At 46.8% G+C, this 15,097-nt stretch overlaps 1 protein-coding gene across 3 annotated transcripts in view; it reads left to right on the forward strand.

Moving 5' to 3' along the window:
* Positions 1 to 15,097, forward strand: part of ADAM19 (ADAM metallopeptidase domain 19) — an 81,057-nt gene that overhangs the window by 25,014 nt on the left and 40,946 nt on the right. For all 3 annotated transcript variants that reach the window (XM_025867140.2, XM_025867141.2, XM_025867143.2), the window contains 2 exons: positions 6,114 to 6,192; positions 11,914 to 11,990. In XM_025867140.2, the coding sequence (XP_025722925.1) occupies positions 6,114 to 6,192; positions 11,914 to 11,990 (156 nt within the window). The remainder of the gene's footprint in view (positions 1 to 6,113; positions 6,193 to 11,913; positions 11,991 to 15,097) is intronic.

Here is a 15,097-nt window from a genome sequence, read left to right on the forward strand (position 1 = left end):
GTGTTGATTTAATGCATTGTTTGGAAACTTCCTTAATAAAAGGTTAAAGAAAACATGCCATGTAGCTTCGGCCTTTTGCCTGGATTATGGGTGGTGCCATCTTGCCTCAAAGTGTTGCTTCTGGGGCTGGTCCTCAGGTAGGAATGGGACTTGTTCAAGGAAGTGCTTGGGATAGGAGGAGATCCCCACTCTTTAGATTAGGACCGATGCTTAAAGTTCCTCTTTCCTTGGCCTTTCTGTTCCCTCAAAAGGGAATGCCTCTGTCTCTGGGCCCCTGGACTTGTCAATCCTTATTTGGCTTTAGGGCCATGCTTTTGGCATGTTGGTTTCTTCCCATTCCTCTGGAGTCAAAGGTGGAATGAGCACTGGTTTGGAAATCTTTGTTTTGAAACAGCTGTCCCTTCTCCCCTTTATTTTCTCCTTCTTCGAAAACAAAAGAAAACAAAACAATACTTACTGAGTTTGTTATTTTGTCCCAAATATGGGCAAACATCGGCCACTACATTAGAACAGCACTCCCGGCTTTTCAAAAACCCTTCCAGTGCCTCCCTGTCCTGGACTATTTTCGCTTGATAGAAAGGAGGACTAAAGTCAAATAGCTTGTGATTGGTATAAGGTCCCCTAGCTAGTTAAAAAATATTAATACCCAGGGGCGCCTTGGTGGCTCAGTTGGTTGAGCATCTGACTCTTGATCTCAGCTCAGGTCTTGATCTCAGGGTCATGAATTCAAGCCCTGTTTTGACGTGGAGCCTACTTAAAAAAAAAAAAAAATTAAGACCCATAAAGAGAGAGACTAGTATTATGAACCCTCAGATACCCATTTTCTGGATTTACCAATTATCAAGATTTTGCCACATGTGCACCTAGCTATTCCTGGAGAAAATGATAACGATTTGTAGAGCACAAATACTTTATGCTTTACAAAGAGTTCTTTCACATTTGTTGATTTTACTTGACAAAATTTCATGGGCTTTTGACAGCAACCCTGTGTAGTAGATTCTAAAATTCTTCCCATTTTATAGATGAGAAAACAGGCACAGAGATGTTAACTGACTTGCCCAAGCTCCCCAGAACTGAAAGTGTCAGAGCTGGTGTTCGAATGTCACTTTCTCATTTGATCCTTTTTTAAATGATGCTGTGAGATAGTAATCATTACTCTGCTGTTGTTGGTCAAGGACACGGAGGTGGTTTAGGTGGCCCAAGTGAAAAGAAATAGTTCCTGGCAGTTAAAATACTAGTGAGCACTTGTCAAAATTTGATTTATCTCATTTCATGGAGCCAGAAAGATGATAAAACTGGTTTAAAAGTTGGATAAGGAAAACATATGCATGTATTTTTTAAATAATGAAAAAATGAATGTTGAGATAAGATCACTAAGTTCGATATAAAACTGGTTAATATCATTTTAGGGGAAATGAAACCATAACCTTTGGAGTTATCTTTTCTGCTGGGTAGAAATCATTTGCATCTCTATCATAACTCATTAGCGTTTTACAAGTTAATGTCTCAAAGCTACACCTTCTCCCCCCCCCCCCCCCCCCCCACCCCCACCCACCCCACAGAGTCCAAAGACCCTTAGCCTGGTCTCTCAAGCCTACCAGCTCCATGAAATTGAAAGCAACCGTGGTCATCTTTTGCCTCATTTCTAGGGTTTCAAAGGACAGTCATCTAGAGAGTAGTGCAGCTGGTACTCAAACCAAAGCTTTCTGAGCCTAGACTTTCCCTCTGTGCTGTGCTAATATCATCTTCAGGTTTAGAAGGGTGTGATTAAGAACCTAGAAATGAGAAAAAGAATTTAAAATGTTAACATTGATCCAGTGGAGTAGGAGAATTCTCAGGGCCTGAAAATGCATCACCTGGAAAAACATTAAAAATACAGATTTTTGGGGCGCCTGGGTGGCTCAGTCGGTTAAGCGTCTGCCTTCAGCTCAGGTCATGATCCCACAGGGTCCTGGGATCAAGTCCTAGCCAGGGTCCCTGCTCAGTGGGGAATCTGCTTCTCCTTCTGCCCACCCCCCCCCCCCGCTCCCGCTCTCTCTCTCTCTTTCAAATAAATAAATAAAAATTTTTAAAAAATAAAAATAAATAAAAATACAGATTTCTTAGTCCTTCTCTAGAGAATATAATCCTCAGTGGGGCTGGGATGGGGCCTGGGATTTTATATTTTTTCACAGTGTTTCCGGGTGTTGTGCAGTTACTGGGCTAAGTCCCATGACGACGGCATTGAGAGTATGAGCAAGAAATGACAGAGGCTTTGCATTATCATCAGCATGTGTGGGCAGGGTGAAGATCCTCCGGGGAAAATGAGAGGGGCCAGCAAGGCTGTACCTCCCCAGGCATCACCAGTGTTTAAGTGCCAGGATACTCTTGAAAGACCTAGATGGAGCAAGCTCTGGAGGAAGGAGGTGTCTGTAAAAATAGCCACTGTGGGATGAGCTAAGTAATGTTGAGCTGTGCTGAGCATGGCTGTATAGGTTGTTTTTCAAGGTGGTTTAGAAATTGTTATCACTTTGTCTTCACCAGGTGCTTATCTCAAGCAGAGGAAGGAGGGTTGAGCTCAGAGAAGATGTTTCTTTGAGCCCTGCTGCTTCTCCCCCCAGAGGGAGTTTTAGAGATTGAAGTTTAGAGAGGCGTTTGACATGTGCCTGATAGCAAATAGTCCTTAAAGGGATTGTTCTGGTTTTGAAGGTGCTGAACGTTAGGGAAGAGGGGTCAGGGCTGTTTCAGACTGCAGTGTGCTTTTGGGGTCCGGCTGCACCTACACCCAGGGCTCAGGCTGCCACGAGGCAACTCTGTTGTCATTCCCTGGAGAGCAACCTTATGTCTAGTATTTGGGGGGCAGCTTCTTTTCCCAGGTGGGATTCGGAAGATGCAGGTTTTGCTGGAGGACGTTGGGGTCTAAGCAACCTTGGTTTTGCCCAAAGTGAGCATTTCCATGCTGCCTGCTATTAGCATTGGGATACCGTCTCTGCCTGCCTTGTGGGCTTGTGAGCCTGGAGGGTGTGTGCATGGAGGCGGGGGAGCATTTCATAGAAACTGCTTTTCCATCAAAGCCAGAAAAAGGAGGGGGTGGGGTGGGAAATCTTGGACAGTCCTTCTCCCTTCCTGGAGGCACATCACTCACAACTTGTTTCCTGAAAATCCTAATACACTCCAGTGGTGAGAGATGGCTTCCTGCTGATCTGCTGAGCCAGCCCCTTGTCAGGGAGGAGATGAGAACAAGATGTGGCTGAAAAGGGGCAGATGGGCCAAGCTGGGCTGCTCCATGGCCCCCTCTCTGAGTCCCGACAGCACTGCCAGCATACCACATGGACACATAGGCATGGGTGGGCCTGGCTTGGGCAGTGGGGAGGATTTGAAAGTGGTGTTTTGTCTCACGGTAAAATTGCACGGGTGGTGGTGATGAAACACAACCCTTCTTTTTGCTTCTGGAAAAAAGGACCTTCCTGGACAACATCTGCAACCCCATTTGGGGAAAGGGTTGTTGTTTCAAAAAACTCGCCCTGAAGTTCTTATGTATTCATCCTCTTTCTCCTGCCAAGTGCTTTGCTTACCCATATTTTTCTCTGCATATATGCACATCTAATAGCTCATGACATTTTTGAGACATCCTGTATGTCCTCAAGGCTACTATCATTACTATCAAATTGTGGTTTGGACTACTGGTTCCTGGAAGTGAAGCTTCCACTTTTTAAGAAAACAGAACAGAAGAGTGCTTAAGTAATATGGTCAGGGCCAACAGACTGGGGTCTGAAACCTGGCCCTGACATTGTGCCAGGAGAACTTGGACAAGTTAAATGTCTGAGTTCCCATGGTCCTCAATTACACAATGGGGAAAGGATTAGGACCTAACTCAGAGGTGTGTTGTACATAGGTGTGTTAAATGGTTTAACACATAAATATGTGTGAACTGTTTTGATGGAACTTTTCTGGGTTTTTCGAGTTGAGAATGATCCAGGATATGGTAGAGGCAGGAAGGTGATGGGGAGGGAGTGAGACACTGATATCTCTGAGGTGTGCTGCCTACCTTAAAAGTAACTCACTAACTTGTGATTTAGGGTGGTGGTTCTACATCAAAATCACTTAGAGAGTTATTACAATGGATGGTTGAATTTCTGTCTGCCCCAGTACTTCTGGGGTGGGGCCCAATGATCTCATTTTTAACTAATTCCTAGGTGCTGCTGCTGGTCCTGAAATGGCGGTTAGGTAGAAAAGGAAGCAGATTGTTCCATGTGGATTCAAAAGACAGAATGAGGCCAGTGGGTGCCAGTTACAGAGAGGTTCAATGTAAGAACTTTTTCTAACTACTAAATGTGTTCCGAAATGGAGTGGGTGGTCTCATGAGCTCTGTGTCACTGGAGATGTCCTATACTGAATGGCCATCTGGCAGATTCCTACACAAGGTAGAAGGTTCATCCATTCCTTCATCCATCCATCCGTCCATCCATCCATCCATCCATCCATCCATCCATCCACTTATTCACAGAATAAACATATATTGCCTGCCTGGGAGGTGCTGGGAGGTAAGGAGGAGTCTTGAACAAAGCACCTGTGCCCTTGTTCTTAGGGAGCCCACAGTCTAGTGAGTTTGGCTAATTGATTACAAAAGTCCCTTTTAACCCTGAGGCTCTGAGAGTCCTATGATAAGATCCTCAGAATAAAAAGCTATAGGAAGATGCTTACCCTTTTGAAGACATGGCCAGGGACTGACGAGAATGTGGACCGCCTCTGAGGTTCAATCTGGAATGTTCTCTTTGGAGCATCTTGATGTCACTGAATGAATGATTCCCCTCCACCCCAAGACTCAGAAAGAGGTTAAGAATGTATTTGCCAGGAGTGCATTTCCTGTGGGAAAATTCAGATCTCCCACTGGCACTGGGATAGACCATTGAACTCTGAACCCATGACTAGCTGTCCATAATGTTGTCTGTGAAAGCAGACCCAGGAAGTGGGGCTGCAGGGATGAGCTAACTGCTTTTTCACCTCTCTCAAGTGATCAACTGGAGCATTAATGGCTGGGGAGAGTTAGGGGAAAATAGGTAGATTCCATCTCTTTTTCTGGGTTCTTCCATCATAATCCCTGGTGAAAGCAATGATGATGATTGCTGACCTTTACTAAGTTCACTCTGTGATGCCAGGCCTGGTGTTAAGCCCTTTTCATGCATTTCCACTTAATTCTTTTTTTGTTAGATTCCCAATTTTTCTTCTCTTAGGGACCTTAAACATCTTTTTGCACCAGGACCTCAACTTTCTATAGATGCATTTTGCTTTTAATGTGGTTGAGCTAGTTGAAACATCCATTTGGCTCTTTTAATTTTCTTTTAACTTTTAGAGAAATTCTAGGAACCTTGTTTGGTGTTGCCTTGCCTTTGGTGAGGGATTCTTAGCCTCAGCCTCAAGGGGTCTGTGGCAAGAGAGAAACCAATGTCCAATTTTAGAAAAGAAAAGAAAAAAGGAATTTATTTTAAGGGTAACACATAGAACTACCAGGTCTCAGGAAATCTGAACCACTAGGTTTCAGAAAAGGCAGGCAGATGCCATGCCAGGAATCCATGCAGCAAGAACAAAGGAACAGATGAATTGCTCCCATCTGTTCCGTTTTTGCAACATCACTCCATTGGCTTAGCTTGGATCATGGGCCACCCTTGGCCAGGGCCAGGTGGGACACCTTGATTGACAATCTCACCAAAACATGGAACAGGAAAGAGGGTTTCCCTTAAAGAAAAACTGGCATGCTGATACTGAAAGTTGGTGGATGCAGTGCTAACATTATCAATGTAGGTATGAAATAGAGTCCATAGACCTTGGGAAATTCTGAGTATGTGTTTGCATGTGTATATTCCTAGGACCCAGAAAAAGTTGCAACCACTGCTTTAGTTTTGTCTACTTTACTTGGTTGTGTCCAAATGAAGTGATGAACCCATTGAATACAAAATTAATCAACTTCCTCCCGGTTTTCTTTTTGTTCCTTAGGCCCTTATGGCGGCTAATTTTCTTCTGCGTGGAGATGGTTGGGTGGTTCTTCCTGGGTCGTTTAGAATGACTGGCTACTGTTTCCAGGAGGGTGGAGGCCATCACCTAAAGAGACAAATGCCTGTGTTTATTCTTTGCAGGCACCTTTTTGCTCCAGCCTACACGGAAACCCATTATACTCCAAGTGGCAACCCTCAAACCACCACGCTGAAATCTGAGGTAAGTTCAGGTCAACAGAGATCTACAGTTGGCCTATCCTGGACCCACCGCTGGGGAGTGAGGCGATATATGGTGGAGACAGTCCCCCCTCTGAAGGGATTGTTTGCCCTGACCCAAGACCAAGGGCGTGAATTTGTTGTTTCATAAGGGTGCCCTCTCCTCTGCTGGCTAAAATGGTCAGACAAACAGCATTTTAGGTAATTGCATCTGACTAAAATTAAAAGCATACATTTTTTTTGTTGGATGTTAATCACCCACATATTATTAAAAGTTTAAGTGAAAGAAATGAATTACTGGTAATCTTGCCATTTTGCTTCATTAAGATATTTAATTGATCCTTTTCCATATAGATGTATAAGGTTTTGTAGTCTGCCTTTTTAATGTGATTTTAGGTTATACAGACTTTCTTGTTTTGCAGCCATCTTCATACTGGATATTTTTTTCCCTCAAAGATGTTTTTGATTTTGGATATTTGCACAAAGACTTGTCATTTAAAAAATGGTCTTTCAGGGGCGCCTGGGTGGCTCAGTTGGTTAAGCATCCAACTCTTGATTTCAGCTCAGGTTGTGATCTCAGGGTCATGAGATCGAGCCCTGCATCCGGCTCTGCACTCAGCTTGGAGTCTGCTTGTCCCTCCCCCTCCTCCTGCTTGCAAGCACACTCTCTCTCTCAAATAAATAAAATCTTTAAAAAAATAAAAACAAAAAACGGTCTTTCAAATGGTTTGTCAGATGGATTCTTTTTAGTGTGCTTCACCATACCCCACTGGTGGGCATTTAAGGTAGTGAATTGTACCCATTTCATGGTTTGCTGACTTTTCCTACTGGGGGACCTGTTAGCTTTAGTGGGACCAGAACATTGTTCCTCAGCTAGGAGTGATTTTGCTTAAGTCATTTCTTTTACTTAAACTTTTGTTAACATGTGGGTAACTACCATAATGCAAAGAAAATATGTTTAATGATATATCAGTTTTAATCAGCTGCAGTTACCCTTAAATATTCTATTTGTTTGACCATTTCAGCCAGCAAAGGAGGGGACACTTGGCAGTGTCTGGAGACAGTTTTGACTGTCACAACTGGGAGGTGGATGCTACTGGCATCTAGCGGGTAGAAGGGAGGGACGCTGCTAAATGTCCTACAGTGCATAAGGCGGCCCCTCCACAACGGAGAATTATCTGGCCCCAAATGTCAGCAGTGCCCAAGATGAGAAAATCTGGGTGAGAGTGATCCTTCTCAGACTGCGCGGATGAGATGGGGTGAAGGGGGGAAGATGGACTCCAGCAGAAGCAGCAGTGGTCTTCTGCCTTTGGGGCAGGACATCATGGACGTTGGTGGCATGCAGATGGGGAAGTGTGGTGTACGGGGCCGCAGGACAGGTCCCTCTGCCTCAGTGCTCCTCTGGCAGCTTCACATGGGATTGGAGATTCCTCCATGGCCCATCTTTAAAATATCCCTGCTAGAGTGCAGGTGGCCAAAAGGCAATGACAGCCACTCTCCGGCAGTAAAAGCTTAGGTTCATTTATCAGATTCGCCTTGAATGGGGAAAGGGACCCAGGACTGCTAAGTTTTGATAGATCTGAGAGGTCTGGAGCATAGTAATCTGGTAACTGAGGAGCTGTGTTCCATCAATGCTGGCTTCTTCACCAAGGCCTTTCTGGAGGGGGGAGGAGCAGGAGTGTGGCCAGTACCCACAGCAGGCAAGGTGGGCATGTCTTCTCATCGCTGGGGAGGCTATTCAGCCGTGGCTCCACACCTTCGTCAGTGCCCCTTGGTCGAAACTTCCTCCATCATCGAGACCTCCAGGGAGAGGTGCAGGCATGCCTTAAAAGCCCCAGCACCTCACAAAGCACTGTCCTCTGAGTTTGGCTCTTGCACTTCTCCACCCGAAGCTCAAGAAAGGGTCTCAGTGCACAAGTTTGCCATGAGCTCATACTTCCTGCTGTGAAAGCCCCCTTGGGTGGCCCCCTCAGGCCGAGAAGCTGAGAAGGAATGCGATGACTTCATGACTGTTCATTTACTTGTTCTTTGTGCTCTCAGCATTAGGCAGAGATGCTGTGAGGGCCTTTCAGAAACAAAGGAGTGGAAGAGAACTTCCCCTCACCCCCAGAACACCCCTCCTTCCTGAAGGTCTTATTGACCGAAGCACATCCTAGCTGCAGCATGGGACAACCCATTCTTGTCATACATCCCCTCCTATTGGACTCTTGCAAAGCTCCCACCCAGCCTCATGGAGCTCCTACTCAGCTTTCTTATCTGGGAGCTGAGGATTTCAAAAAGAACCTAGAATAGAATACACCATTTAGCTGTGCCTGACCCAAACGTGGAGGGCCACGCCCTACCGTCAGCCTTGGCTGGAGGTCCTGGGAACTTGGGGAACCATCAAACTCATTCTCTGGGCATGTAAGAGTTATAGATTTGGGGTCTGAGGCCAGGCTTGTAGACTTGGCTTTAACTAGCTATGTGACTTTAACCAACCCTTTTGACCCCACTGGTGTTGAGTTTCTTCATCAGAAAATTGGATATATTAAGATCTGAGAGCTCAGAGATCTCTCTGAGCTATAGAAGGGTAAGATGAATCACCGATTTTGTGGGAATTTATAAACATCTCTCCCAGCGCCACATTTTACTCATGGGGAAATTGAGAGAAGAGACAAAGTAACATGTTAATGTTCAGATAACCAGTGAGTGGCAAGGCTTAGACTAGAATTAAGTCCCTGGTGGTGCCAGAAGAGACTAGGGCTATGGTCAGTTCAGTCCTGCACACTTTCCTGGGGCTGCTTTTGCTTGGAGAGGTTGTCAAGTCTCGGGTCAGGCTGCCCTGGTTCCAGTCTCCATCTGGCTGTGTGACCTTGTGACTGGAAACCTCTCCCGCCTTTAATTTCCTTTAAAAAAAAGGGGGGGGGGGAGTAAAAATACCTACCTCATAAAGCTGTCAGAATTAAAGGAAAAAAATCTCCATTAGTTTTTTATCCAGTAGTCAGGGCTGGATGGATGTTAGTTAGCCCTCATTGTTTACAACAGTAAATGGCAGGTATCATTAGCACAGGTCATGATGATATTGTGAAAGCCCTTGGTCAATTTCAAGCATGTTACAAAAGTCCGTTATGCTATTTCAGAGAGCACTCAGCAAACACTGTTAGCATCAGCCCAAAGATGGCAAATGGTGTATTCTATTCTAGGTTCTTTTTGAAATCCTCAGCTCCCAGGAATTCTTCACACTCATCCCTGGATTTGAATTCTCTTGATTTGTAGAGGTACCCAGATTTTTGAAACGGCAGCTGACGGTCCTTTCTGAGCTTTTTGATTCTCTGTCATTCCAACATCTGTGAGTCGCATTTACCCTATACGGGCCTGACTCCCTCTTCCCCCTGTGAATGATCCCGGATTGTGGAGCTGATGGCCCCATGGCTGGGTTCTGAGCTGGGTATTTGATGATGCATCTCCAAGTTTGGAATCCAGGGGGAGGGGGCAAACCATGTGACAGGCTGGCATCAGCAAGCAGATGGAATCCTGGCTGGAAGGAGGGTTGTGCCTGCCTCACCTTCCTTCATAGGTGCTGACTCAGCGGCTTTCCTCTGTGCTCCTCTGAAGGTTGGGATCTGGCTTGTTTGAAGTCTAGGAGAGTTGGATGCAAAAGAGAGCGGCCGCTGCCTGCCCTCCTCCTGACCGCCTGAGCTTGAATGGGTGGAGGAGCCGAACCACACAGCTGGCCAGCGCGTTGTCGCCAGGAGAAAGGGCACCAGTGGTCTGGACACTGACCCTGAGCTGAGAGCCAGCCTGGCCCGTAGTCTGTGATCTGGCTGCAGGCTCAGCTGCATAGGACGCAGACCTGGTGTGGGACGACTGAGGATTCAGGCCTTTGGTGGGCTTCCAGCTCCCTCGAGGCCACATTCTGCCTTTGACAAGGACTCTTTAATGCCTGTATCATGATCACTAAGGTTTATTGCCAGCCACTCTGGGCCAAGTACCCTGTGCCAGGTCCTTGATGTAGAGTATTCTCACAACTACCTCGTGAAGTAGAGACCGAAGATGCTGGAGGTCTGAGAGAGGTTGTGGAACTGTTTCCATTGCTGGCAGGTGTGGGAGCTTGCATGTAAATCTGGGCTGGCCACGCCAAAATCCCTGAATTTAATCATCAGGCCATACCCCTGCCTGGAGCTGGGCGGGAGACAGGGCCCGAGAATACGGACAAATGGGTTTGCTGTCTCCTGGGTCACATCCCTGCCGGCTGGGGATCGAGGAATAACCGCAAGCAAGCATGGTCCTAGTGATGGATCGCTGGGACTGTTTTGTAGGCAGATGCCTGAGATTTCTGGTTGGCCCTGCCCGGGCTTTGGGAGGGAGAGATAAAGCTCCCGTGTCTGTAGCTGCATAGCTCAGACCCTTCCTAACACCTTTGCAGAACCTGGCTCTGCCCTGGGGATTTTTCCTTCTCTCTGTTCTAAGCAGCTGAGCTCCCTTGAATCATTTGGGGAGAAGTTTGTAGGAGTGTGCCCTTGTGTGTGCTGGGGACAGTCCTGGGCTGTGCCCATTTGTCTGGTTGGTGCTTCAGTGCTTCCAGCCGTGTCCTGGGTGGCCTCTTAGATGCTCTGGTTCCCCTACTTATAATACACCCTGCTGGCCCCTCTAACTTTTATTTCAAGCCTCTCTTCAGAGTTTGTAATTAAAGCTCTATATGGCTTTTTAATTAAGATTGGCTCTTGAAAGACGCTAAGTCCCAGGAAGGCTGGAACTGTGCCTGTTCGCTCCTTGTCGTGTCTCCCGGGCCTAGCCGGTGCCCTGGCCTGGAGCAGTGCTCGGCAGCTGCTTGTAGTCATGAGGAGTCCAGCCAGGTCAGGGAGACCAGATGGCTGTGAGACGCGCCGATGTGAGAACAGCATCAGAATTCTAAGCGTCCGTGGATGCAGGTGCCAAATTGGGTCTGATCCAGACACGCAGGGATTCAGGGGAGGTGGGGAAGTGGGGGAGTTCTCCATTTCCCAGGGCTGCTGTCGCAAAGCACTGTGAACTTGAGGGTATAAAACACAGTTCCGGAGGCTGGAGTCCAAAATCAGGGTGTCAGCAGGGCCAGGCTTCCTCTGTGGTCTCTAGGGAAGGATGGTTCCGTGCGTCTTCCAGCTTCTGGTGGCTCCTGGCAGTCTGTGGTACTCCTTGGCTTGTAGTTGCATCACCCTAATCTCTGCCTCCATCTTCAAGTGGCCTCTTCTCTCGCCCTCGGGCTCTCTGTGTCCTCCCCTCTTTTTCAAAGGACACTGGTCCAGTATGACTTCCTCTTAAGGCCATCTGTAAAGACCCTATTCCAAATAAGATCACATTCTGAGGTTCTGGGAGGACACGCATCTCAACTCTGCAGCGGGTCACGGAGGTGACTCTAGCAGGAGGCAGGCTCTTCAGAAGCCAGTGCTGCCTGTGGCCACGTGTCATGGCAGGAGCCCTGAATTAGACATGAAGTCCTGGCTTCCCTGACTCACAGGGAGACCTTCAACAAATCTTTCTGCTTCGTGGAATCTCGGCTGCTTCATCTGTTCACTGGGGATGATGACATCTGCTCTATCCCACCTCCCAGCACTATTACAAGGATCAAATAAAAGGGTGGCTTGGGAAGCTCTTTGCAGACTGTAAGTTAGGACGTATATAATCATCCCTGACCTTCATGAGACATGAGCTTTGACATGCTTATCAGTGTCCTTTCGCCTGACCACCCCCCTTTTCTTCTTGCTAGGACCACTGCTTTTACCATGGGACGGTGAGGAAGGCAGAGCAGTCCAGTGTGACACTCAGCACCTGCCGGGGAATGAGGTAAGAGGCCCTGTCAGCACAGGTTGGGGGGGGGAGGGGCGCCTGGCACTTTCCCCAGGCATGGAGTTTTTAGGACAAGCAGGGCTGGCCTTGGGCAGGGACCTTGAGAAGCTATCCATTGAGAGTGTATGCAAACCAGTTCTAAGAAGGCCTGAGCTTGGGAGAGGCAAGGGAAATACCAGGTAATCCGCAAATTCACTGGCATTGCGCTTTCTCTTTCTTGAGGAGCTTGAGGTTTCATTATTATTTAGGTATGAGAAAGCCAGCAGATCAAGAGATGACTGCCATTGAAAAAATAGTTTGTTGTACTCAAGATCCCAAGAGGAGGGGGCATACCACATAGGGAAGCATAGGGGTCAGTCAGGGGCCAGGTTGTGGGGTGTGAGGGGATGTGGCCAAGAGTGTTTGCTGTGGTTTCTACAGGAAGAAACAGGCAAGACAGGGTAAGTTGGCTTTGTATTGGCCAGTTTGAAGTGGGATCTGGGGCACAGGGGCCGTTCCTAGGTGTCTGGCACCTGACCCTGGAGTGATCGGGGCAGGGGGACTGGCCGAGAGGGTGAGAGCTTGCATTTGAAAATTGTTTACCGTCCCTAGGAATTGGCTAATCCTGAGAAGGGCAAGGCCCCAGCTGTCAGAGCATCGGAATATAGAAAATAAAAGTCATGGTTCAGACATTTGAAATGAGCGTGAGCCCTTATTCCCACTTCTCCTTTGCTCTCCTCTGGTAGAAGAACTAGTGGGCGGTAAAAAAGGAAATGGGCATTTAGTGAGAAGAGGAGGGAGGAAGAGAAAGGAGACGCAAGGTAGTTTTCAGGATGATAGGCATGGTAGAGAATGTTAAGTGCTATGTTAGCTACAGCACTCTACAGACGTACAGGATTATTATCATCCTGTGACAGTGAAGCCATGCTAAGACTTCACCCAGGCTCATGTGCAAGGACAGTGCTCCTTGTGCTGCAGATCCCATATGTTTGTTTACAAATTGGGCCATGTCTCCTCTCTAAGGCTTCGTGGTGTGTCTGCCAGAGGGAATTAGGCAGGAAACAAGCTTTGGCCGGGAGACCATAACCGTGGCTCCAAATCCCCTGCTCAGATGACCTGGTTGAGCCAAGCCAACTGGTCTCGCAGTGGTGTTTACAGGCCCAGCCACCACCACCTGCAGTCTGCAAGTAAACAATGTCTGTCCCAAGAAGGAAGAAAGGGGACATGCAGGTGTGACTTGTTTCTCTCTGCGTCTTCCTCTGTGTCCATGGTCTGGAGCAGTGGGAACTTGGCTTGGCCTCTCGCAAATCATTCCCGCAGCCGTGCTGACAGGGGGAAACCGGGTGAGCCGGTTTTGTGTTTTGTGTTTTGCATGCTTCCCTCTGGTGCAGGTCTGCCTGTCTTACTTTCCCAGCCTTCTCACTACACACCTTAAGAACTAAAGGGCATCTGTGGGCCCGGCTGGCGTAAGAGCCGGAGACGTATACCAGGTGTCTCATTCGGACCCTAGAGAAGGAGCAGCTGCAACAGACTTGAAACCCATGTAACCCTCAAGTCCCTCCCCAAGGCTCATAAAGCTATGATGCCTCAGTGGAATAATCTCCATAGTGATGGTGCTTCTCTCCGGGAAATGTGTTCTTTTGATTAGAGAAAATAGGTAGGATTTATACCGAATGGAATCTTCAGGCTGATAATACAAATACAGAGGAGTTCCCCTGAGTTTCCAGAGTTGCCAGATTGCTGAGGGGCCCCCTCTTCTCTCCAAAGCAGTGTTTGGGTGACTTTAATTGAAGCAGTAATACATGATCATAGTAAAAGCAAATTCAAATAGTACAAAAGAGAGGGTACAATGAAAGATAGGGTTCTTTTTCTCACCCAGGATTTCCAGGCCTCCCCCTCTCAGAGGCAGCCACTTTTACTGGTTTCTTGTTTATCCTCTTAGAAATATTTCTTGTGAAAAAAGAACATTGGTAGGTAATACCGTGTTTTATAATCCTATTTGGGCCGCTGACACCTTTGAGAATGGCATGGCAGCTATGGATATTTATAAAATACACCGGTAAAAAGATGTGGCATACCATTTCACTAGGGATGGTGGGGGTCCAGCCCCCCCTCCACAAGCCTGTCTCTGATCAACAACTCATCATCTAAATGTCTACCTGACTTCTTGCATGCACAAATGCTTTGCAGGTATCAGTGTAATGAGAGATGGTTATTTGTGAGGAAATCTAGACCGTACTGGGATGAAGTGAATGTGAGGGAACCTGTGGGTTCCAGGAGACATGGTGTGTGTGTATATATGTGTGTGTATATGTCCTAGCTCACTCTCTGCCAGCAAGAGAGGTATTGATTTCAGTAAAACAATTTTTTTTTTTACCTCACTGGTAAGTCATTTATTTTTTTAAAAAATGCTTATTAAAAATTATTATTGCATAACTAATGTGTTGAACATCCAAATAATCTTCAAGTGTCAAGTTAAAAGAAGTGAAAGTTCCTTATCCCCTCCCACTGTTCTAACCAATGGCATTCCCCTCCTCTAATCACTGTTGGGGAGATACATAACTAAAAGACATAACTGTGTATGCATGGTGTTTCTTAATCCAAATAAGATTACCTGATACATAACATTCTGTAATTTTTTTCTCACTTAACGTTATGTCTTAGGCACACATAGATCTATTTCATTCTTCAAACGGCTGCATAGTGTCTTATCTACAAATGTCCGACAAATTTAATTACATAGAAGGTCTTTCAAGGATATACAATAAATCATCTGATAGCAGCTCTGTCCTCCAGACTCTGGGGCCCATGCTCACTGTGGTTATACCTGATTCCTCGCCCTGGGACTCTATGAGAGAGGGCGGGAGAGAGAACATGAGACTGAAAATGAATGCGGAAGAATGTGTAAAAATGTGTGCATGATAGCCTGGAAGGAGCTCAGAATTTAGTCAAAGGACTTGCGTTTGAGACTCCACACCTCCTGGCGATGTGATCTCTGAGCTTTGCTTTCCCTGAATCATTTTGTCCTTATCTTTGCCTTGGCCGGACTGGCATCTCCCGTGGGCCTTCGTCTGTTTTGCAGATGGTGCTTGTGGTGCAGGGGCTGTGAGTGGGCCATGGGGGTG

The sequence above is a fragment of the Callorhinus ursinus genome, unplaced genomic scaffold (assembly GCF_003265705.2).
Source record: "Callorhinus ursinus isolate GAN/ISIS: 27379988/994484 unplaced genomic scaffold, GSC_fseal_2.0 scaffold3, whole genome shotgun sequence".
NCBI classification, from domain to species: domain Eukaryota; kingdom Metazoa; phylum Chordata; class Mammalia; order Carnivora; family Otariidae; genus Callorhinus; species Callorhinus ursinus.